General features: G+C 42.4%; 1 protein-coding gene across 1 annotated transcript in view; it reads right to left on the bottom strand.

Annotated features, from left to right (window-relative positions):
• Window positions 1–26,227, bottom strand: part of FER1L6 (fer-1 like family member 6) — a 148,439-nt gene that overhangs the window by 36,950 nt on the left and 85,262 nt on the right. The window contains exons 19-29 of the mRNA XM_073329149.2: window positions 25,695–25,881; window positions 24,864–24,988; window positions 21,947–22,081; window positions 21,158–21,307; window positions 15,769–15,879; window positions 8,292–8,453; window positions 6,814–6,994; window positions 6,327–6,547; window positions 4,848–4,970; window positions 4,678–4,717; window positions 1,757–1,875 (exon numbers count right to left, since the gene is read on the bottom strand). Coding sequence (XP_073185250.1) covers window positions 1,757–1,875; window positions 4,678–4,717; window positions 4,848–4,970; window positions 6,327–6,547; window positions 6,814–6,994; window positions 8,292–8,453; window positions 15,769–15,879; window positions 21,158–21,307; window positions 21,947–22,081; window positions 24,864–24,988; window positions 25,695–25,881 — 1,554 coding nt within the window. The remainder of the gene's footprint in view (window positions 1–1,756; window positions 1,876–4,677; window positions 4,718–4,847; window positions 4,971–6,326; window positions 6,548–6,813; window positions 6,995–8,291; window positions 8,454–15,768; window positions 15,880–21,157; window positions 21,308–21,946; window positions 22,082–24,863; window positions 24,989–25,694; window positions 25,882–26,227) is intronic.

The raw sequence follows: 26,227 nt of genomic DNA on the forward strand, positions 1-26,227 counted from the left end.
GTCTTTCCCATCTCTAACTCCTACAGCATGTTTCTATGTGAAATAAAAAATAAAAGTGAAAAAGGCTGTGTAAATGTGCTCTCCAAGTGGAGACCTTTCCATTTAAAAATGGAAACAGTTTCATTGACCTGTATACTGGTTTCATGTCCCTTTTTATTCAATCCCTCTCTAAACAGCCCTAATCTTTTCAATCCCTCCACATGTCTCTACTCATTTTCCATGTCATAATCTTTTCTTTGACTTTGACTTTCTGGATCTGAATCCTTCCCATGCCACTAGTGCTTGGGGCATGAACAAGGCCCCACTATCCCTGTCTATAATGCTGATTGCTGGTATGGCTACCTGGCTGTGTTTCTATAACTTAACTTTTTTTGAGGATAGGTTGTTGATCTATCACTCAACTCCTAACCTGGAGGAGCCAATGGACTGCTTTGCATCTGATCCCTGCCTTTTAACGTGTCCTGCTTGGGTACCAGGAATAAAAACTTCCACTGGAATAGCTCTCAGGGTCATTGGAGCACACAAGCTTTTCCAGCAAGTCAAGGTGCAGTTCTACCTTTGATAAGATACAATGACCAGAATCTAATTTATATTCCCAGTGAGGGTCTACTATCATTGTATCTAATCCTTTCAACATTAGTTTCTATCCCATTCTTTATACACCCTAATATTTCTGAAATGCCTTGTCATTTATTCCCCTAATATCCACATTTCTGTGCTTTCATCAATATAAAAAGATATTTTAGGCTCACACATTCAGATGAATTCAGGTGCCTGGGAAGGAGTATTGCGGAGAGGGATCTGGGGGGTCATAGTGGACCACAAGCTAAATATGAGTCAACAGTGTAACACTGTTGCAAAAAAAGAGAACATCATTCTGGGATGTATTAGCAGGAGTGTTGTAAGCAAGACACGAGAAGCAATTCTTCTGCTCTACTCTGCGCTGATTAGACCTCAGCTGGAGTATTGTGTCCAGTTCTGGGCATTTCAGGAAAGATGTGGACAAACTGGAGAAAGTCCAGAGAAGAGCAACAAAAATGATTAAAGGTCTAGAAAACATGACCTAGGAGGAAAGATTGAAAAAAATTGAGTTTGTTTAGTCTGGAGAAGAGAAGACTGGGGGCAGGGGGGAGAAGGGGGCAGACATGATACATTTTCAAGTACATAAAAGGTTGTCACAAGGAGGAAGGAGAAGAATTGTTCTTCTTAAATTCTGAGGCTAGGACAAGAAGTAATGGACTTAAATTGCAGCAAGGAAGGTTTAGCTTGAATATAAGGAAAAACTTCCTAACTGTCAGGGTGGTTAAGCACTGGAATAAATTGCCTAGGGAAGTTGTGGAATCTCTGTCATTGTAGATTTTTAAGAGCAGGTTAGACAAACACTTTCCAGGAATGGTCTAGATAATGCTTAGTCCTGCCATGAGCACAGGGGACTGGACTAGACAACCTCTTGAGGTCCCTTCCAGTCCTATGATTCTATTATTAAGTGCATAAGTTAAGCGCACTTTGGCATGATAAAGTGTACACATGTATGTGATTAACTATAGACAAGGTGCAACGAGAACAAAGGGAAAGAAAAGGGGAATGTAACTCTAATATTTACAGTGTATTCCATAAGGGTGAAATTCAACCATGTGAAGATGGTCAGCATAAGAGCTAAACTCCCCTCCAGTCTCACTTCAGACTAGCCCTCTGCCCAGCAGTGAATTTTGTCTGTCCCAAATAACCTGAATTACAACAACAACACATTTTTTACCTTCAGAGTTGCTAGATTTGGGTCTTCTTCCTTTTTTTCCTGTTTCAACAACTTTTTTCGCTTTTTTTTGTCTGGCTCATCTTCAATGCTTAATGCTACGTGGCCAGATGTCGACCTAGCTACAGAGATTGATGACATAATTTAGGTTTATAGCAGCTGCAGTAATGGATAAACCTCTAATGGCTTAGATAAGTCCTTAACATAAATCTTGGGGGATCTTACTCCATTCCCTCTCCTCTATACTTCTCTTGCAATTTCTCCTGTCAAACCAGTCAGAGATTCTTTTCCTACAACTCCTCTCTACCTGATACACCGTTTTTTACTCCTCTCTATCACTAAATACAATCGTTGTCTGACTTATCCCCTTCCCTGTGACTTCTATTCTTACTCCCCTGCTTACACACACACACACATACACACCTTTTCTTTCTCCTTCTTCCTCAATCATCCCAAGGTCAAATCTACTCCAACAGACCCTACTACCTTTCCAAATGTTGAGAAAAATTTAAGCTGAGGTCTTACCAAGATGGAATGCCATTGCCAAGATGCAAACTGCCTTCAGATCTCATATGCTTCAGGCCTTCCTCAGGTCAAAGGCACCAAAAATGCATGCCAGTGTGCCTCTGACCTTAGGAAAGCCATGGAGAGAGTGGAGATAGATGTAAATATGGCAGCTGCTCAGCAGAAACTGCCTACCCGGTTGACATCCCACCACTGATTTTGACAGCTATCAACAAAGGCAGGAGGAGCTTGTTGGATCTAACTATCCAAACCTTATTCAGGTTTAGTGTTTGGGTTGAGGTTTGGATCAGTCCTGTTAATTTTGTTAAACTAATTCATCTATCTGTGATATAAATATCTATTAATACTATCTCTCTCTTATTCTCTCTCTCTGGCATTTATATGGTGCCAGTCACCATAGTATCTCGGCAATGATATAAAACATATGTTGTGCAAGTAAGTAGGAAAGTCTTTTTCAGTTCTCAAGTCACCAGCCTGGTCAAAAACAATGGAAAACCCTGGCATAACTGTCACCACTAAAGTTTGTGGATGGTAGAATTCTATCTATGTTAAGTTTCAGTAGCAGCTGTGTTAGTCTGTATTCGCAAAAAGAACAGGAGTACTTGTGGCACCTTAGAGACTAACAAATTTATTTGAGCATAAGCTTTCATGGGCTAAAACCCATTCATCGGATGCATGCAGTGGAAAATACAGTAGGAAGATATATATACACACAGAGAAACACAGATATATATATACACATGAAACAATGGGTGTTACCATACACACTATAACAAGAGTGATCAGTTAAGGTGAGCTATTACCAGCAGGAGAGAAAACAACCTTTTGTAGTGATAATCAAAATGGGCCATTTCCAGCAGTTGACAAGAATGTGTGAGGAACAGTAGGGGTGGGGGGGAAATAAACATGGGGAAATAGTTTTACTTTGTGTAATGACACATCCACTCCCAGTCTTTATTCAAGCCTAATTTAATGGTGTCCAGTTTGCAAATTAATTCCAATTCAGCAGTCTCTCACTGGAGTCTGTTTCTGAAGTTTTTTTGTTGTAATATTGCGACTTTTAGGTCTGTAATCGAGCGACCAGAGAGATTGAAGTGTTCTCCGACTATTTCCCCATGTTTATTTTTCCCCCGTACTGTTCCTCTTGTCAACTGCTGGAAATGGCCCATCTTGATTATCACTACAAAATGTTTTTTTTCCCTGTCCTGCTGCTAATAGCTCACCTTAACTGATCACTTTTGTTATAGTGTGTATGGTAACACCCATTGTTTCATGTTCTCTGTGTATATATATATATATATAGATCTTCCTTCTGTATTTTCCACTGCATGCATGCGATGAAGTGGGTTTTAGCCCACGAAAGCTCATGCTCAAATAAATTTGTTAGTCTCTAAGGTGCCACAAGTACTCCTGTTCTTTTTATCTATGTTAAGGTGTCAGTTAACAATATTGCTGTACATGGGTGCGGCATCAGAACTTTGTATAGCATTTCTTTCAGGCGGCTAGGTATGGTCCATGCATAATTAGAATTTTGACTGATAGCTTTTCAGCACTGATAATCTGATAATTGAAATGTTGGTCAGCTGCCACGTTCAAAATGATAATGACTGACATTTATGTAGTACCTTTCATCCAGAATGATTGCAAAATGCTTTGCAAACTAGAAATCATTTCCACCACTAATAAAATATATCCATCTCTAGGATGGGAAGAGCCAGCCATTTTATTCTGAGGAGCAAATCTACACAGAAAGTACAAATATTAGTTTTCTTTCTCTGCCTATTTAAATAGTCAGGTTAGGAAAATAATTTGCTAACGGCATGGTTCACTGTCACAGGGATATGTAAAGCAGTAGAAGATTCTCTTCCATTAGTGTATTTAATGATCTATTCTTGTCCAATCCCATCAGGCTCTTCTGCTGAAAATTCTTGAGTTGACTGAGTTTGACACAAGAATTAGCTGCTATTGTGATGCCTATCATTCTGGACTCTATTTTCAAATTCAGATTCCTGGAACTGAACCCGGTTTGGGTTCTCAGTTGGATCAAAATTAAAAGAGGCTCATTTTTTGGACCTGATACAGATGCAGACCAATACTGTGGTAATCTTTCTAGAACATCTAACATTGTAAGATTTCCATCATTTTGAGGCTGAATTCTGCAAAGAATTGCTTGTGCGATTTGAACATCGTTAAACCCAATCCTCAACCCAGTTTTGTATCTCAGCATCTAAACTACCCATAGTCTAATCCAGATATGGATTAGGACCTAAACGCTGCCCCTCTCACAACTCTAGGAAGAACAGACATTCAATAAGAACAGGGTAAAAATGTTCTTAAATTAGCACAGAAATAAATTATTATAGTAAGTAAAAAAGTACATATACAAATATTTTACTCACTGTTGCCTGGTTTCCCCTTGCTGGGATAGATTGATTTTACCTTTCAAAATAAAAATAGAATAGTCAGACTCCTAAATACAAATGGAACATTAAAGAGGAAGCCATTTTGCATAAATCTAGCTTTAAAATACCATACCTCCATTCAAGTATGGGGCTACTGGGGCCCTTACCTTTTTCATTTTTTCCACAGAAGCATCGTACTTTGACCACCAATCAATAACATTTTCGGCAGATTCGTCTGCTATTGTTCTCTTTTTTCTTTTTGTGGATCGTTGGGAGTATTTTCTTGAGACCTAGCAAGGTATAAGGAAATGCCGTTCACCTCTAGGCTTATGTCAGCTATTAAAAACCAGCTGAGCTATCGAGTGGAACAGATGTAGGTGGGGTGGATTTCAGTCTGTAAGACCTACATTATTTTGTGTTTCTATCTTTGCATCCCACTAAAAGAATCCATTGTGATCATCATGTTATTAGTACAGTTTCTCTAATACCTTCAGCTGGTATCAAATATTATACTTTTAAAATTTGGGGCATTGCAACAAAAGCAAACTATTTAAAGGGAAGATCTACCTTAGAAAGAAGAAGAATTATATTTGGAAGGATACAGACCTCCTGACATCCCCTGGTTCCCTCCAATATCACTGCATTTGCAGATACATTCAGAACTTTCAATATGATCAACACTTGAGTTTTGAAGACAACTAGGATTCTGAATAGCCATTGAGAATTCAGCCATCTTCCCTTCGAAAAGATAAAGAGCCTGATTCCACAAACCAACTGCTTCTGCAAGTAGGCCCACTGACATCAATGGGATTGCTCATGTGAATAACGACTGGACCCTGTTAAATTGCGCATTCGGCCTTTCACACGAATAAAGAGTTGCCACTTGCAGCTATCATGTATTTAGCAGTGCAGCTACAAACAGAAGGGTGGCAATGGTGAGCTGTATTAGACACAGAGTTACAATACTAGGCTCTATATTTGGATGAATACTTTACTATATTTCACTCACTCTTGTATCTATAAATTGTGTTGTTACAGACGATAGACACACAGGGGTGTGTACATGTGGAGTTGAGACATCACTGCCTTTCCTTGTCCTTCAAACTATGCAGAACATTGGCAATGTGTAACTAATTACCAGTGCATCTAGGTGCTACAGGTAAGAAGTGGCTACTTTATCCCACTCCAAAAAGTGTAGCTCAAATGGAACACAATGTCAAATAGTTTTGTCACTCCTTCCATTTCATTTTTGCAAAAGAAAGAAAGAAAGAAAGATTGGTTATTTCCCCATCCAAAAAGTGATAGTTTATAGGGCTGATCAGAAAAAGGTTTCTGCAGTCTGGAAATGTTCTTCTGATCAGCTGTATGAACTAGAATGCATTTGCCCTGTCATGCTGACCAATATTGTCTCATTGTTTCGTTGTTCTTCCCTCTCTGACTGTATGCACCCATTGTCTTATACTTCAATTGTAACCTCTTTAGCACAGGGACTGTCTTTTTGTTCTGTGTTTCTACAGCACCTAGCACAATGGGGTCCTGGCCTATAACTGGGCTCCTACACATTACCATCATAATAAAGTTATTATTATTATTATTATTTTATTATTTTAAAATAGCTTGCTATCTGATGGTTCAGCCAAGTCCACCTTCTGCTTTCCATCTTCTGCTGGTTCAGAGGATGGGGATGTAGATTTAAGTGCAGATGGCAGTGAAGAAGCAGGTACAGCTGCTGCAGCAGCAGATTTTGCTGGATCTGGTTCTTGCATTCCTAATGCAGCTGAACCATGCTCCACATCAACATAAATGTGATCCGCTGGACGTGATTGTGGTTGGGGTGATGCAGGCAGCTGTGGTGACTCCGGAGCAGCTGAAATTAGAAACACAGCAAATTGGCAAGATTATGCCAAAAAAAGAGACAGTCATCGTATTGGGTCTCAAGAAAATATGAATAATGATATCTCTTAAAAGTCGCACAGGCCTTGATCCTGCAAGGTGCTGAGCACTCCAGCCCCAGTCCAGCAGATCCCTTAAGCATGTGCTTACTCCCAGTGCAGTAAACTATTATTATTTACTATTTTAACAAATATCACCTTGTCTTTTTATTTGGGGACAAGAGTTATATTGTGCATTTACCTTTGTCAGTTTCTATAACGTCCACTTTTGCTGTAGGTGCAGGAAGCTCCTTGGGTTTATATAAATATTGCTTAAGGCAATTGATGGTGTGTGTTCCAACAAAAGTGCTACGACCAAAAGCTCTCCAGTCAACCACACAGATACTGAGTGGTGGGTGCAAAAGCTCGTTTTCAGGCAATTCCTGGCAGAAAAGAACAGACAACAGCATGAGAGATTTGTTTTCCTTACTAGTGTCCAGAAAAGTGTCCTGAAAAGTGCTGGATTGAGAACCCTGACTATTGATGTTCTTGATCCATTAAACAGGTACAGCATGGGCAGTGTAGTTCTGTCCACTACCCTGCCAACCCTACCTAGAAAAGCACCCTGGCTCGTGGGTGGGCTGCTAAAAATGTGTCAGGGAAAACAGTAAAGCCTAGAGGAATCAACACAGTGTTGGGAGTCAGGAATTTGTGAGTTCTAATCCAGCCACTGACTTGGCCAAAGTAATTTCACTTCACTGCCTCAGTTTCCTAGCTGTAAAAGGGGATAACATATATTGCCCTAGTTTACAGGGATATTGTGCTGATTAACTAGGTAATGTCTGGATATCAGTTTGAATGCGTAAAGTGCAATAAAAATTAAAGGTACCACAGGTACTTAGATATTATTATTGGTGCTTAGATACCATTGTGCCTTATAAACACTTAGATAGACTTTCATCTCTGTTGGTGTCGCCAGCTAGCGTAAATCCTTGTCCACTAAGACCTGAAGTGAAACCACCAGTTCATTTCGCACATGCCAATGGACAGCTAGGAAACTTCAAGGCACTACTGGCCAAGGTCAAATTCAAGTCAACAACCTAGAGGTAAAAGGTTCAAAGCTCATGGATCGTAACTAAGGTTAAGATTTTATCAGGGTTATTTTTAATAGAAGTCACAGACAGGTCACGGGCAATAAACAAGAATTCACAGAAGGGTAATTCCCGGAGCAAGGGGGCTGACAGACCGAGTCCCGCTACCCTACCCACTATGCGGGGGGCTGACAGCCAGAGCCATGCTGCCCACCCAAGGGGAGGGGACTGAAAGCCTGAACCCCACCATATGGGGTTCACTGCCAGAGTCCCACTACACAGGGCTCACCCTGATGCTCAGGGAAGGGGGCAGGCTGACAGCCCGAGCCCCACCACACAGGGCTCACTGCCAGAGTCCTGCCATATGGGGCTCACCACACCACCCGGGGTGTCCTGACAGCCTGACCCCCGCTGCCTGAGGCTGACAGCCAAAGCCCTGAAGTCACACAGGTCATGAAAAATCATGGAATCTGTGACCTCCATGACAGACTCGTAGCCTTAGTCATAACCAGTCAATTACTTAACTGTCCAGTCTGGCAACAGCACAAAGGGCTTAAAAAGTAAAGAAAATCGAACAGTGCTATAGCTTGTGTCTTCCACTGAGTAAAGAAAAGACAATCAGAGAGAGAGGGCAGTGCATGGTACATACCACTTCAAACCTGTCTGCTTGGACACTGAAGTTGGGATTGTTCTTGACACTCTGGATGACGGAAGATTTAACTCCTTTCCCTGCGCATTCTATGAGAACCTGTGGGCGGTCCACGGAGAGGAGCTGTACCTTCTTCAGCTCACGAACGCCCCAGAACAGAACCTATGGCAAGTGGAAGAAAAGTGGTCAGCAAAACATAGGTTATAGTGGGCCAGACTCACTGGGATGCTCCTGACAGGAGTACACAGGTAACACTGGGAATCATGGACCAGGTTCACCAGTATGCTCCTGCCACTTTGTGCCACTCAGACAACTCATAGCTGCCAGAAAGCGCTGCTGAATCTGGCCCCAGTTATCTGTAAGAAATTGTTCTAAACACCTGTCAGAGTCTGAAATTAAAAAGAAGACTTCATGTCTTTGAACTGAAAGTTAAGCCAACTAACAATGTTAAACTGTTAACAAAACATAATCAGTTAATAATAATTTTATTTCTAACAGTCCCCTCCTCTTCAGGACAAACATGCTCAGTCCCTATTAATCTGACAAGTCAGATCCTCAGCTATTGCCTACAACAGAGCTACATCAGTTTATACCAGCTGAGAATATAGCCCATGGTATTTTGTCAGGAATAGTTTTATCACCTTTAGATGCTTTATGCATTGATTCACTGCATACCCTCTAGAACTCTCATGGAATTCCAAGTTTTCTTACACACCGGTACTTATTAGCAAAACAATTATTTAAGCTCTAAGTATAGAAAATAGCATTAAAATGACCATAATTACAACAATATAAATTAGGAATTAGAAAATCCAAAATAAAATTCTTCGAATGCCAAACCACGGCCATATCATTCAGGAGTAGACTGTGGGTAATGCCCTGACTGAGCACTATTTAAGCACATACCTAACTATAAGCACATGATTTGTCCCATTGACATAAATGGAATTCATGTGCTTAAAGTCTAAGTATGTGCTTAATTAACTCACAGACTCGGGCCTCAGGCAGAAAACACATCTGAAAAAGAGATTTTTTTCCCTTTGTCCAGTGGATGGTTGTCATTTCTCTTCCTACTTCCCTTTGCAACAATTTGACTGTTTGATCCCCTGCGCAGAAAAAGTCACAGCAAGAATTGCTCCTGTGGTTGAGTTCACACACAAGCATTTCTAGTGACTGGCTCATCAGTCTCAGCACAGTTCATATGATTAAAATCTGACTTGATTTAGAAATCTTCAAAGACAGGCAATTAAACACATTATGTGTAGTTATAGGACCAACGACAGGAAGTGACACAACAGGACTGGTTAGAATTTGGTCATTATTCTGACAGATGAGGAGTTGCCAAATTTCCCTTACATTCTGTATAATAAAGTGACTTTAGGCCCAAATTGTAGCTGACTGTTCACAGGGGCATTAGAGGGGTTGGGGAGAAAGCACAAACACATGCACACAGGAGGCAGCCATCATTTGGCTGCAAGTTTTGGGAGCAGAGGAGGAGTGGCTAACACTTAGCCACTAGCAACACTAAATAACCCAAAGAGGGTGTCTTGGTGCAGCGGGGCAGGACCATACCGGCCTGCCCATCAAGGGTTGAAGGTGGGATTGAGAGCAGGCGACACTTCCCAATTGTCCAGCCATTTTACACAAGCATCTTCCATACTCATGTACCATAGCTAGAAAGACTGGTTACTTATGTTGTACAGTAACTGCAGTTCTATGTGTATTCTGCTCAAGGTGCGCATGTGCTCCACACACCTGGGACCAGAAGATTTTCCATTAGCAGTGTCTGTTTGTCCTCGCCTGTGCCCCTCTCCTCCTCATGCTCTGAACCAAGGGTGGAAGGGACGGTGCGCACTGACCACATCTCCAGCTCCTTCCTTAGCATGAATAACCTTAGGACAAAGATCCAAAGCAGAAGAGGAGGAGGGCAGGTCACGGAACCACACATCTCGAAGAACTCATAAGAACAAAACATAAGAATGGCCACACTGGGTCAGACCAAAGGTCCATCCAGCCCCGTATCCTGTCCTCTGACAGTGGCCAATGCCAGGGGCCCCACAGGGAGTGAACCTACCAGGTAACGATCAGTGATCTCTCTCCTGCCATCCATCCCCACCCTCTGACAAAGAGAGGCTAGGGACACCATTCCTTACCCATCCTGGCTTATAGCCATTAATGGACTTAACCTCCATGAATTTATCCAGTTCTCTTTTAAACCCTATTATAGTCCTAGCCTTCACAACCTCCTCAGGCAAGGAGTTCCACAGGTTGACTGTGCGCTGTGTGAAGAAGAACTTCCTTTTATTTAAACTCCAGTTACTATACAACATAAGTAACCAGTTGTTCTTCTTCGAGTGATGGTCCCTAGGTTTATTCCATTTATTCAAGGGTGATGTCATGGTGGGAGTCTACTATAGACCACTGGACCAGGGGGAAGAGGTGGACGAGGCTTTCTTCCGGCAACTCGCAGAAGTTACTAGATTGCACACCCTAGTTCTCATGGGAGACTTCAATCACCCTGATATCTGCTGGGAGAGCAATTCAGCGGTGCACAGACAATCCAGGAAGTTTTTGGAAAATGTAGGGGACAATTTCCTGGTGCAAGTGCTGGAGGAACCAACTAGGGACAGAGCTCTTCTTCACCTGCTGCTCACAAACCGGGAAGAATTAGTAGGGGAAGCTAAAGTGGATGGGAACCTGGGAGGCAGTGACCATGAGATGGTCGAGTTCAGGATCCTGACACAAGGAAGAAAGGAAAGCAGCAGAATACGGACCCTGGACTTCAGAAAAGCAGACTTTGACTCCCTCAGGGAACTGATGGGCAAGATCCCCGGGAGAATAACATGAGGGGGAAAGGAGTCCAGGAGAGCTGACTGTATTTTAAAGAATCCTTATTGAGGTTACAGGGACAAACCATCCCCATGTGTAGAAAGAATCGTAAATATGGCAGGCGACCAGCTTGGCTTAACAGTGAAATCCTGGCTGATCTTAAACACAAAAAAGAAGCTTACAAGAAGTGGAAGATTGGACAAATGACCAGTGATGAGTATAAAAATATTGCTCGGGCATGCAGGAGTGAAATCAGGAAGGCCAAATCACACCTGGAGGTGCAGCTAGCAAGAGATGTTAAGAGTAACAAGAAGGGTTTCTTCAGGTATGTTGGCAACAAGAAGAAAGTCAAGGAAAGTGTGGGCCCCTTACTGAATGAGGGAGGCAACCTAGTGACAGAGGATGTGGAAAAAGCTAATGTACTCAATGCTTTCTTTGCCTCTGTCTTCACGAACAAGGTCAGCTCCCAGACTACTGCACTGGGCAGCACAGCATGGGGAGGAGGTGATCAGCCCTCTGTGGAGAAAGAAGTGGTTCGGGACTATTTGGAAAAGCTGGACATGCACAAGGCTATGGGGCCAGATGCGTTGCATCCGAGAGTGCTGAAGGAGTTGGCGGATGTGATTGCAGAGCCATTGGCCATTATCTTTGAAAACTCATGGCGATCGGGGGAGGTCCCGGACGACTGGAAAAAGGCTAATGTAGTGCCCATCTTTAAAAAAGAGAAGGAGGAGGATCCGGGGAACTACAGGCCAGTCAGCCTCACCTCAGTCCCTGGAAAAATCATGGAGCAGGTCCTCAAGAAATCAATTCTGAAGCACTTAGATGAGAGGAAAGTGATCAGGAACAGTCAGCATGGATTCACCAAGGGCAAGTCATGCCTGACTAATCTCATTGCCTTCTATGATGAGATAACTGGTTTTGTGGATGAAGGGAAAGCAGTGGATGTGTTCCTTGACTTTAGCTAAGCTTTTGACACTGTCTCCCACAGTATTCTTGTCAGCAAGTTAAAGAAGTATGGGCTGGATGAATGGACTATAAGGTGGATAGAAAGCTGGCTAGAGTGTCGGGCTCAACAGGTAGTGATCAATGGCTCAATGTCTAGTTGGCAGCCGGTATCAAGTGGAGTGCCCCAAGGGTCAGTCCTCAGGCCGGTTTTGTTCAATATCTTCATAAATGATCTGGAGGATGGTGTGGATTGCACCCTGAGCAAGTTTGCAGATGACACTAAACTGGGAGGAGAGGTAAATACGCTGGAGGGTAGGGATAGGATACAGAGGGACCTAGACAAATTGGAGGACTGGGCCAAAAGAAATCTGATGAGGTTCAACAAGGACAAGTGCAGAGTCCTGCACTTAGGACGGAAGAATCCCATGCACCGCTACAGAGTAGGGACCGAATGGCTCAGCAGCAGTTCTGCAGAAAAGGACCTAGGGGTTACAGTGGACGAGAAGCTGGATATGAGTCAACAGTGTGCCCTTGTTGCCAAGAAGGCCAATGGCATTTTGGGATGTATACGTAGGGACATTGCCAGCAGATCGAGGGACGTGATCGTTCCCCTCTATTCGACACTGGTGAGGCCTCATCTGGAGTATTGTGTCCAGTTTTGGGCCCCACACTAGAAGAAGGATGTGGAAAAATTGGAAGGAGTCCAGCATAGGGCAACAAAAATGATTAGGGGACTGGAACACATGACTTATGAGGAGAGGCTGAGGGAACTGGGGATGTTTAGTCTACGGAAGAGAAGAATGAGGGAGGATTTGATAGCTGCTTTCAACTACCTGAAAGGGGGTTCCAAAGAGGATGGCTCTAGACTGTTCTCAGTGGTAGCAGATGACAGAATGAGGAGTAATGGTCTCAAGTTGCAGTAGGGGAGATTTAGGTTGGATATTAGGAAAAACTTTTTCACTAGGAGGGTGGTGAAACACTGGAATGCATTACCTAGGGAGGTGGTGGAATCTCCTTCCTTAGAAGTTTTTAAGGTCAGGCTTGACAAAGCCCTGGCTGGGATGATTTAATTGGGGATCGGTCCTGCTTTGAGCAGGGGGTTGGACTAGATGACCTCCTGAGGTCCCTTCCAATCCTGATATTCTATGATTCTATGGTTCTATTTGAGATGACTCTCAGGCAGTATTCTTTGGGGAGGAGGGGTGAGGAACCCTGCTGTACCACAGATTGGAAGACTGCTGTGTTGAAGGATGCATCTGCTGTAGACGCCTGTACCAAGGCATAATATCTTTCAAATCTATGCACAGAGACCCACGTTGCTTCTCTATGGATCTGCAGAAGAGGGACATCTCAAAGGGAATTTACTAATGCCAAGGCTGGTGAGATATACAGAGAGCGGAATTTCCAGTCTTCTCTGGTGGCGTGGGGCTTCAGGTAGAAGACAGGTAAGTGCATGACCTGGTTCAGTTGGAATTCCAAGATTACTTTCAGAATGAATTTACGATATAACCTCAGGGAAACTTTATCCTTATGGAATACCATATAAGGAGGGTCTGCGATAAGGACCCCCAGTTCTCCTCCTCTTCTGGCTGAAGTGATGGCAACCAGGAAGTCAACCTTCATAGACAGAGGGGTAAATAAACATGAGGCTAAAAGCTTGAATGGTGAATTTATTAATGGAGGTAGGACTGGATTGAGGCCCCAGATTGGAGTAAATTTTAGCACTGGAGGAAAGATTCTGACAAGACCCTTCAGAAACCTTACTGTAGTCAGACAAGCAAAGACTGAATGGATGTCCACAGGAGGATGAAAAGCGCTAATAGCTGTCAAGTGCACTTGTAAGGAGTTGAGAGACAACCCCAACCTTTTCAGAGCGAGAGGAGGTTGTCCAGAATAGTAGAATCTCAGACTGGGAACAGTCAATGATGCTGATGTCATATAGAGAATCTCCTCCATTTTGCTGTATAGCACTTTTTCACAGAGTCTTTTCTGCTATTGCCAAGAATGGATTGTGTAGCTACTGAGCACGATCCCTCTAAGTTTGTCATCCATCAAAATACCAAGTTGCAAGATGAAGAGATACTGGGTTGGGATGGAAGATCTTGTCTTTGCCCTGGGTCAGCAGTCTGAGATCTAGTATGAGCCTCCAGCCTCCTTTCTTCTTGGGGATGAAGAAATATCTTAAGTAAAATCATTTCCCCCCATGTTGGGGTATACTGGCTCTATAACTCCCATTTGGAGCAAGGAGTGTACTTCCTGTCAGCAGTAGGGAGGGATTTTGAGAGGGTGGATGGATTAGAACTTTGTATATTTGGTGATGATGAGTTCCATAACCCATTTGTCTGATGCTATATGGTGCCATGCCAAGGAAAAGTAAAGTAAATGGCTCCCAAAAGGGGTGGGGAAATCTGAGCCCAGTAGAGTTGGTGGGAGGATTGGTTTGCAACTCTGAAAGGTCCCATCAAAAGGACTGCTTAGTGGGAGGCTGGGCCTGGGAGGACAATGAAGAAGGAATGTTCTGCTTTCGGTGCTGCTTTCTTTGATGATTTCTTGGGGGCTCAGAAGCCCTCTGAGGGTGAAGAATTGTGGAGTGGGCTGTTGTTGATGGGAAAACTGAGACTTAGGATATTTTCTTTGTGGTTCTGGGATATTGATACCCAGAGAATGGAGTGTTGCGCTCAAGCCCTTGAGGTTATGTAACAAACATCTGTTTTCTCACTGAGTGGGTTCTTTCCTTCGAAGGGCAGATCGGATTTCCTTGGAGAATCCAGAGGCCTGGAGCTATGAAGTCTGTTTCACGACTATAAATGTTGCCAGGGAGTGGGAGGCTGTATCTGGTGTGTGTACCAAAGCCTGGGAGGCAGAACTTGCTAGCAATTTACCTTCCTCAAGGGTTGCTCAGAACTGAAGTCTACACCCCTGAGGCAGCTTGTTGACAGAAAAGTTATTATAATTCATACAATCATCCTTTTCCATTAAAGCCTACTAGTTTGCTGTGTAGAACTGAAAACAGAAGTGAAGTTTTTTTCCCCAAAGAGATCTAAATGTTTGGCCTCCTTGTCTGTGGATTCAGATCTGGGTTAGTCTTGCTTGTTCCTTTCATTACAGCCCACACTCACAGCTGACACCCTACAGCTCACTGAGACTCACACTAACACTAGAAAAGAAATCAGAACAGGTAGAACTATTTACAATATTTACACTAGAAAACAAAGACTGCAAGCTAATGCTGCGGACACTGGAGAAGTTTGCTCTCCAGTCACAGGTGGTAGAAAGGAACTGGAGAGGCTGTTGGTCCGCACCATCCCTTATGTCCTCGGTTCAGAGCACGAGGAGAAGGGTACACGCATAGACCAATGGACACTGCTAGTGAAAAGTCTTCCAGTCTCGGGTGCATGGAGTGCATGTGCATTTGAGCAAATATGTATAGGGACCGTCCTTTGAAGAAAAGTCTGGCCCTAGTTGTTTTCAAGATCTAATTCAATGGTTGGAGTTACTGCCTTATATGTGTTGTGTTCAGGAATTGCACCTGATCTGGCCCTTTTAGTTACATTTGAACAGTCAGTTGAACAGTTACATTTGTGTAATTCCCACTGATTTGAATGTCAAAAATCACATTGCTAAACCCTGTGCTCCACTGCAAAAATGTAGAATGTCTGGGAGTCTGAAAAAGTCAAAAATGTTATTCTTTGTAACTTACCTCCACTCTGTATTTGCTTAAAACAGGCCGGATGTTGGCTGGAACTGGGTAGAACTGGCTTACGTCAGGTGGATCCACTGGTGGAAGGCTCACTGGACCAGAATCTGGAATCTGAAAAATGAAATAGTCATAACTCTTTGTCACTGCTCTGTGAAATATAGTCTCAGGTCCCCCTGTAAGTTGTCCATTGCATACAGTACTTTACAGCAACTAGGGCCATCATGCAGACAGAATACATGCTCGGCATTGTGAGAAAGACATGCTTTGGAATGCTCTCTGCTTTGCCATGAGGCCAAAGCACTTCATGGGAACAGGTTATTTTAAATTCAATAGACTGAATCATGGAATCATAGGACTGGAAGGGACCTCAAGAGGTCATCTAATGCAGTCCCCTGCACTCATGGCAGGACTAAATATTATCTAGACCATCCCCAACAGGTGTTTGTCTAACCTGCTCTTAAAAATCTCCAATGATGGAGATTCCACAACCTCCCTAAGCAATTTATTCCAGTGCTTAACCACCTTGACAGTTAGGAAGTTTTTCCTAATGTCCAACCTAAACCTCCCTTGCTGTAATTTAAGCCCATTGCTTCTTGTCCCATCCTCAGAGGTTTAGAAAAACAATTTTTCTCCCTGCTCCTTGTAACAACCCTTTATGTACAGTAACTCCTCCTTAACATTGCAGTTATGTTCCTGAAAAATGCGACTTTAAGCAAAACGATATTAAGTGAATCCAATTTCCCCATAAGAATTAATGTAAGTGGAGGGGTCAGGTTCCAGGGAAATTTTTTTCACCAGACAAAAAACTATATTATATATATATATATATATATATATATATATATATATATATATATATATATATATATATATATACACATAGTATAAGTTTTAAACAAGCAATTTAATACAGTACACAGCGATGATGATTGTGAAGCTTGGTTGAGGTGGTGAAGTCTGAGGGTGGGATATTTCCCAGGGAATGCCTTACTGCTAAATGATGAACTAGCATTCGGCTGAGCCCTCAAGGGTTAACCCATTGTTGTTAATGTAGCCTCACACTCTACAAGGCAGCACGAATGGAGGGAGGGGAGACAGCACGGCAGACAGAGACAGAGACACACACCCTGTGTGTGGGAGAGAGAGAGAGGCGCATTGCCACTTTAAGTACACTGACCCCACTCTAGGTACATTGCCTTTAAAAAGATCAGGAAGTTGAGACAGCAGCTGCGGCCAGCTCTCTCCTCCTGAGCCCTGTCCTGTGCCCACCCTGCTCTATATGGAGAAGGGGTAAGCAGGGGGCAGGAGTAGGGGGGAGGGGGGCACCCTGACATTAGCCCCTCTCTTCCTCCCCCCGCACAGCAAGCAGGAGGCTCCTGGGAGCAGCTCCAAGGCAGAGGGCAGGAGCAGCACATGGCAGTGGGGGGAGGGATACCTGAACTGGCCAGCAACTGATAGCCTGGTGGGCAGCTGCTGCACAGGGAACTTAGGGGGGCTGCCGGCCCACCCTGGTTCCAAGCCCCCACCAGCTAGCGCCAACGGGCTGCTCTTCCTGCAAGCAGTGGACAAAGCAGGTGGCTGCCAAACAACGTTATAAGGGAGCACTGTGCAACTTTAAATGAGCATGTTTCCTAATTGATCAGCAATGTAACAATGAAACAACATTAACCGGGACAACTTTAAGTGAGGAGTTACTGTACTTGAAAACTGTTATTACGTCTTCTCTCAGTCTCCTCTTTTCTGCACTCCCCCACAATCTCTCTACAGTAGATCTATGCCCCTTCCTGGTTTGGTATGCCTTTTCTTCCTCTAGTACTCCAGGCTGAGCCAAAGGGGCACTGATCTCTTCTACCAGAAACTCAATTTCTAACGCTGACAAAACTATGAATTGCTATTTCACAGATTACCGCCTTTTGCTCAGAAAATTCTGTTTGGCTTCATTATGAAACACAACACATAAAGAGGTGACTATGGGACAGGATTAGAGAGGAAGGATGTGAAATGTCTTCTGGTTAACTAAGGGCAAACAAAATTAGATCAATTAGATGCGCCATGGTGCGATAATGATCACACACAAGTGAAAGAGTAAGGATTCTGGGAAATAGTCATAGTAATGTAGTGTCTAGAGTGCTTTATAATTATTGCCACTGAAATGTTAAGGCTATGAGAGAGTCACCAGGGAACCTGTAAAGTTCACATCTTTTGTTTCTTTTAAATAGGAGTCATCTGTCTTCTGTGTCCTGATATGTGCTGCTGTGTGGAAAGTTCATTTAGTATAAGGAAAAGGAGATATTTTCCTTACCACGTTGTAGGCGCAGAAAACAGAAAGGTGTAAAACATCTCAGAGTGACAGCATTACACAGTACAGTGGTGATAATGATAATAAACTAAAACAGTAACTCATATTTATATACAGAAGCACCTCTGATCCAAAGCAATCCCAAAGCACTTTATAAACTGAAAAGTGGGATCATATCCCCAGTCCTTCCCTAAAGTGGTGAAACACAGCAGCTGTTTAATCACAAACACTGGGCTGAATCTTCTCTATTCCATCATGAAACTCCATCAACTTCAGAGGAATTGCACTGGTATAACGAAGAGGAGATTTTGGTCCAGTGCCAGCATGCCACAGTTTAGGATAGAAAGTGAAGAATTACACTGTAGTTAGCTGAAATTGTATGGGGAATTTTAGGGGTCAGGAGAAATGTAATTACTAGAGGGTTAAAACTCTTTTCAGCAGAAGATGAAACTATTCAAAAACTGATTCTTTTCATCTTGTTACAACCTTTTTGCAAAAATGTTGTTAAAAAGCTGGCCAAATTTTTCTTTAAAAAGGAGCTTTTTTTCTCGTGAAAATAAGGCCATTTTCAACAGGTGGTGGGCCCATTCAGAGTAAAAGGTGGCTGTGAGACTCTAAAGCCAAAATTCAAAAGTTAACATTGGAATTGTCACATGTTTTTGATGTGTACATAGTCATTGAATCAAAACAAAATGTGATGAGTGAAATAAACTGAAATGGTTTAAATTTTAGTCTGACATTTCAGGGGGAACATTTCCAGACAATTCTAGTAACTACACAGATGGGAACCATTCCAAGATATCTAGGCCAGCATTCCTAGCTCTCAAGAAAGGTGCCCTGTGAGCGTTAATGACTTCAAATGATCAACACTAGCAAGTGAGGTAATATCTGTTATTGAAACAACTTGTGTTGGTGAGAGAGACAAGCTTTCCAGCCACACAGTGCTCTTCTTCAGGTCTGGGAAAGGCAAATCACAGCTAAATGCAAGATGGAACAGATTGTCCAGCATAAGTAGTTAGCACATATTGTAAGGGACCATTCAAGGTAGAGTGGCCTATTACCACCTCTGCAGTCATAAGACACAAAGAGGGGGTCAGTGGGTTACAGATTGTTGTAATAAACCATAAATCCAGAGTCTTTGTTCCATCCAAGATTATTAGTATCTAGTAGAGTCATGAATTTAAGCTCCCAGGACCGTCTTTTGAATGTGTTATGCACGTTTCCTTTCAGGATGAGGACTGATAGGTTATATACAGAATGATCACTTTGTGAAAAGTGTTCACCCACAGGTGGTAGGGTGTTTTTGTCTTTTATCATTTTCCTGTGTGAGTGCATTGCAGAGCGTAATGATTGTCTGGTTTCACCCACATAATTTTTACTGGGGTATTTAGTGCCCCGGATGAGGTATACCACATGTTGTGATAGGCAAGCGTAGGATTCATGGATCTTGAAAGGTGTCTTGTGCCAGGGTGTTGATCATTGTAGCAGTGGAGATATGTGCACTGCATACATATTAAGACTAGCAAGTGTCCACTATTAGTCATTGTTTCTCTAATCTCCTATTTGTCTAAGTGCCTCAACTGTTCTGTTACACTGAAATCAACTTTAACCCTTTTGCAGTGACCTAGAACTACCTCAGTAATTTCAAAAAGGGATCTTCTCTCATACATATTGTTACTCCAATTATAAAATAGCCTGAATTGAAACAAACAACAATTTGTAGATCGGAACTACCTAATGTGGTATATGTGGCCAAAAGCGTTATTGTCTCCGAAGTACAGAGCGAATTAGAGATTGTAGAGTTTCTTCTCACTGAGCATCATCAGGAATCCTTTGATACCAGAAAGAAACTGCCAGCACATCAGGCCTCTGAGAATGCTTTAAAGCCTCTCATAGTGTTTTAACACATCTTTTCTTGAATGGTTCTTTAAAGTCCATGCTCTTGAGCATTATCTGTGATGAAAACAAGCATTCTTTAGGATGTAATCACCAAGACAAACAGTGAAGGGTCTGAGAATACTGAATGCCAGCACTGGGTTATTTTTACATTTATTTTCAGCTCTTTATTCAGGCCTTAGATATTTTCAGATCAGTCTGGTATGTTGTGCTGTTTCCCTTCACCCAGATAGAAGTGAAATAAAACTAAATGTTCACTCTGTTCACTAGAAACATGGACTAGATTAAAAATTGAGAAACATATTGATTATGGAGCTAGATTCTGTCCTTAATTACACCCCACTAAGTTGGTGCGTTCCCCTCCTTGATGTTATTTAGGTTTAATTGGGGAAACAATTAGCCCCACATGCTTTAAAATGCAATTTTACTCTGGCAAGTGATTATTAAAATGCCATCATGGGGGTTGTGTGTTTTACATGTTATGTCTCACTCATTCCAGAACAAATTTGTTCAGTTTACAAGTAAAAAGAAGTTTCTTCTACCTGTCAGCCCTACAAATTCTGCTTTGGGTCTGAAAGTCAAGCTGTCTTGTTTGTGCATTTGCAAAGCCATGCCCAGATGTGAGGGCAGAATTCAGCCCTGCAACTGGAAACTGGTTAACAATTCTGTTTATGTGCTACAGCCAGAACAGAACCCAGTTAACTCTCCCTTCTATACATTGCCTCCATACTGGTAATAAGAGTAAGTAGTAGTAACAATTTATTAGTGTTGTTAAAGACATAGACCTCTAAACAGACATAGGGAGCAGTAAGAAGATGCCATTTTTACACAGTCACTTCCCAGAACAAAACGACACTTTACCTTGCAGTCAATAGAATTAGAGCAGGGTAAAACCAGTGGAAATGCGAGGTAAGCCAAGCTAGAGGATTCAGAGGGCCAGCAGCAGTGGAAGTAGGGACAGTGTTTATTGTTCCAACTGCAGGATGAACAGGAATGACAACTGCATCATGTTCTAGGCATATGAGATGTAAAGGAGAAAGGATCCAATCCTGCTCTCTCCTGGGTGCAACTCCTTCTGATTTTAACAAGGGATGCACCTGTATAAGTGAGGACAAGACTAGGACCACGGTGTCTCTTTGTACCCTAAATGCTTTTACATGCCCCAAAGGTAAATGTTAATACTCAATCCCTCACCTGTAGCAGCTCGAATGCAGCAAGAAGGTCTCCTCCAGACAGATTTCCACAATGCACTGCGTGATAAGATAGTTTAGGTGGCTCGTATTTCTGATCAGCAAGTCTCACCACAGGGGCAGCTACTGTTGAGCCAATATAGTCTGATTTACCCTAGATAAATAAGGATACATACTTCGGGTTATTTTGTAAGTAGTCTAAACATAGCAGCAGCCTTAGGAACTGCTCCTCCCACCCTCAATCCAAATGTGGAAAATGGGCTTTTAATATATCTGACAAAACTACTCAGTCAGGTGCACAGCAAAATACAATGGATGGCAACTATTGAAATGATAGAGGGTGTTCTTTAAACTCATCTGAAGTTTACCAATGCCTTGATTTCACATTTCAGCAATTCTGAAGGCAGTATCCTAATAAGCAGTGAGATGGCACTAGATTTCTGTGAGCTGGAGGTAAATTCGGGTCTCTGAACATACATAAATACAATAATTACAACTGCGTACAAGTAAAAGGATGTTTCTACTGCAAACCCCTTTTTGGATCTGAGAGTCAAACTGGAACAACAAGACCAGGAGGTTACAAAGACGTAACTGAGGACTGGATATAAATCTGGTTCTCAGACTACGTCCCATCACAATATTAATCTCCATTTTAAAGGGCCAGAAACTGATTTACATGGCCAGAGAAACTACTTTTAAATGTCTGTTAAATGACATAGCTTTGATTTTTACATAGATAATACATTACACTGCAACAATTCAGATTTTTTAATAAGAGGCATTTCATCTTTACCACTGCATCATCATCGTACAGCTCTATGACAATCACTGGTGGGAATTCAGCAATTTCCTTCCCTTCACCATGGAGCACAATGTTATTGAACAGCAGCATCTGATTCCACGTAGGGGATAATGTCTGAGAAATGATCTAGTGAAAAACAAACAGCATTTTAAGAAGGCTGGTAAAAGACTGACTGGTGTGCTCCAGCAGAAAGTGGCTGCACCGTGATGAAATCTTTTCCAGTGGACTAAACTAAACTATTAAGAGAGGGTGAAATACAGAATCAGCACAAGGCCTATTTTAAATGTCACTCACCTCTGCAGAGGTCCTGCATCAGAACCCATGCAAGCCTCATTTAGTGCCCAGTCCAGCAAAGCACTTAAACCGCATGTGTAACTATGATCCCATTAACTTCAGTGAGGGTCCTCATTTACCTAAAGTTATGCATGTGCTTAAATAGTTTGCTGGACTGGGGCCTAAAAACCTTAACATGGGCCTTCATAAGTGCATTGAAAGTCTTTCCCACACAGATGAATACCACCCCTGTTCATTCTGAGCTGTAAATGTTCCCCCCTCCTTGCCTTACAGGCTCTTCCTGAACAAATAACCAGATATCTGACTTTATATCTTGCAGTCCTTGTGCATGCAAAACTCATACTGCAATCTATGGGAAGGCTGCCTGTTTGGAGACTGCAGGATCAGGCCATGTATAGTTAAAGAAGAACTTTGAGCAAAATGTATTCCACTTTTTCATTCTGTGGGGTAAACATTTTCCAAGTAATTTTTCTTCAAATACAGATGCCAATAATAACTCACAATGTTCTTATTGAACAAGGTAATTTATTGATTAATTCATAACAATTTTTTTTTATTTTTTCCTTGCAATTTGCTGCTGCACTTCAGACATGCTGGGCTGGTCAAGGCACTTCCTCAAAGACAACAGCTTAGCTGCTTTGGCAGGAAATGTATCTACCAATGTTAAATTTTAAAGAAAAAAATATCCGCTGCAAAATCTGACTCTCATCATCTGCTGTTGTTCTGTTAAATGGAAATGTCTTCTTTCACTGTGGTTTATTGGAGCTTGGTGGACACCATTCTAAAAACAATTCAAATGATTGCATGCAGTATTTTATTCAGACAATATGTTACTTCGCACTTATGTGTGTACAAAATGCTGTCATACGTAGGTCTGATTCTACTCTCAGGTATGCTAGCTTATACCAGGATCAACTCCGTTGATATCCAGAGAGCTACAATGGGGGTAAACCAAGATTAACTCAATTGATCTTAACCATGAGGGTAAAACAGGCATAAGTGAGAGCAGAATCAGGCCCTATGACTCTAGAGAGCCACCTGGATAGAGAAACCTTTTCCTTGCCCTGGCCCCCAGAATCTGCTGCTATAGAAACTTCCTTCAGAGAGCCAGAAGGGGATAAACATTATTTTTCTTAAAGCTTTGTTACCCTGTGAAAAGTGACTATAAAAATAGTTGATTTGGGTTCCACATTTATTGATCCTTGATGATTTCTGTGTCAAATGTGCTCTATTTACAAGTGAAATAGTGGGTTACTGAACTTCCACCCTTGCAAAATTAAGATGGGCTCTGAGAGTCAAGCTGAGTTTTTCCCATCAAGCTGGGTGAGTGAAAGTGAAATCCAACTCTCCCACCCAAGCCCGGGCCAGGTTGCAGGGTTGCCATGCAGAACCCTCCCACCTTCCCTATGGGTAATAAATCAGCTGTCCCTTGTACCGGTTGCACAGCATACTGAAACCACAGGATCTGGGCAGAAGCCCCTCTCTTGTCCCCAGGAAACTCCTTGCTCATTCCAAAATGGCCTTTCATGCCAATCTCTGTGCGGCTGGTCTGGAGACCATTTCTCCAGTTCAAAGGCAGCCCTAAGGAGGCCTCTCAATGAGCAACTATTTTTCAGGACTTAAGTAGTGCAGAGAGTCTCTGCACCTGGTGTGCATTTTACCTGGTAATGCCTCTCTGAAACCATCCTTGTGCTCTACTAAACTCCATTCCAAAGGGCCAAACTGACTCACATGGCCACAGCAGCACTTTGGGCTTTTTTAAAAAGTGACGCAGCCTTGCTCTTAACACACACAAAAATAGTGGCGGGGATGCAGGACACAGCATCTGTCCCCCTGCCAATGGAAATGGCCTAATCTTAAAGTCTAAAGAGGGAGAATTTCAGAAAGATACAACCCAGCCCACACTTGCTGTTTCGGTCCAATAATCTCAGAGAATCTAACATCCAAAGGAGTCAAAACAGATTGGCACTAGTCTAATTGCAGACCAATTACACTTGGAGAGCAGATACAAGGCTGCATCTGGTGACTCATTCTATATATGCTATGCCATCAGAGCAGCTGTCCCTGATGGTATATTTGTTAATTTAATCATACCAAGAGCTAGAATGGCAGTGGTGTTTCTTTAATGACAGGCACATGTCCTCAAAACAGACAGCCGCGCTAGGACTTCTGTTTTCAACCACACTTGGTATTCATATGGCTGGATATTAGTGCTATGATATAATATACACTGTGACTGGCTCTAAGAGATACTGCAAATAAGTAACCACTCGTCTCAATAATACACTATAATCCTTTACATTTCTGGAGCCCCTTGCGTCTAAGAATCTCAAAGTGCTTTACAAACTAATGAATTAAGCCTCACAACACCTCATTATGGTAGTTAAGTAGTTTTTCATTAAGCATTATCCTCATTTTACAGAAAAGGAAACTCAAACATCTAATACTGGCCACTGAGAGTGACAGAAGACTGCACTAGATAAACCACTGATCTGATCTGGTAAGGTAATTCCCAATTGCCTTTGAGAATCAATATTTTTTCCCATTTTCACCACTTTAATGAGACATCTCAGTTCCTTATTTACACAAGGAGAAGGAAGACTTTGCAACTTACCTTGGTGGTCTGGCAGTGCGAAACAAACGTTACTTTGGCAAAGGGATCAGAAAGTCCAGAGCTATCTGCCGCAATGAGCCCCCTGGCCTGATACATGTGGGCTCTTAACTGGAAGAGGTGCTTGGCTGTGTCAGGACAATGAATACAATGTTATCAGTTTTGGGGAAATGATGCCATGAATACATGGAAAGAGGACCACCCACAAATTCCAAAACCTTGACCCTCACAGCACTCCAATGAGATAGGAAAGTGCGATCACCATTTTAAAGATGGGGTATCGGAGCGACAGAAAGATTAAATTCACACACAATTCACACAGTGTCAGAGCCAGGGTTATAAACCAGCTCTGCTAATTTCCAGTCTTTTCTCTCATCACTTGACCATAGTATCTCCCTATGTATATTTATCACCTACGATGAATTCAAGCACATATGCTTTTATCAAAAGATCCAGTGGAAGACTCCTCATTTGGGACATTTAAACTAGGGAGCAAAAACAGTTCAACATGTGCTAAGGGCAACAACCTTGCATTGAGAGGGATATGGAGGGGAGGGCGTAATGTAGTGTGTCTTTTCCATCTCTAATGTCTATGATTCCATGAAGCATCAATGGAGGTTTTAAGCATTCAGTAGCTGCCAAGGTGGCATTCAGCAACTAGTCAGTGTCTCTGATTAAACAATGTGCTAAAATGTTAATTTAAGCATTTTTGGGGAAAAATGCAAATACATCAAGTAGATGTTTTGCTATCCTCCTAATTTAGAGCACCATATGTCCAACGTTCCATACTACCGCTAAGTATCCTTGCTACTGTATGCAGAAGTATTGTCTTACTTTTGTACACCAGACTGGCAGGTGAAGGAGGAGGAGGATGTCCTGTACCATCTGCGGAGGGCACTTCAGTCTCATGTCCTAAAGGTAAGTTCTCCATAATGGTATGGGCATACTTGATGGAACCAAGCCACAAATAGGTGTCTACTTTTGCAGGTACATTCCAACCCGACAGGCGTTTTCCTGGTAACTGAAGAAACATAGGTCATCAACCAATACAAAGTAAGAGAGATCACTGAATGTTATTTATAGTTTGGGCAAGCTGCACTGCTGAACAGAGGAGCATCCACTCAGTTGCTATCAAGCCGGTATCAAGTGAAGTGCCCCAAGTGTCGGTCCTGGGACCAGTTTTGTTCAATATCTTTATTAATGATCTGGAGGATGGTTTGGATTGCACCCTCAGAAAGTTTGCAGATGACACTAAACTGGGAGGAGAGGTAGATACGCTGGAGGGTAGGGATAGGATACAGAGGGACCTAGACAAATTAGAGGATTGGGCCAAAAGAAATCTGATGAGGTTCAACAAGGACAAGTGC

The sequence above is a fragment of the Lepidochelys kempii genome, chromosome 2 (assembly GCF_965140285.1).
Source record: "Lepidochelys kempii isolate rLepKem1 chromosome 2, rLepKem1.hap1, whole genome shotgun sequence".
In the NCBI taxonomy this organism is placed as follows: Eukaryota; Metazoa; Chordata; order Testudines; family Cheloniidae; genus Lepidochelys; species Lepidochelys kempii.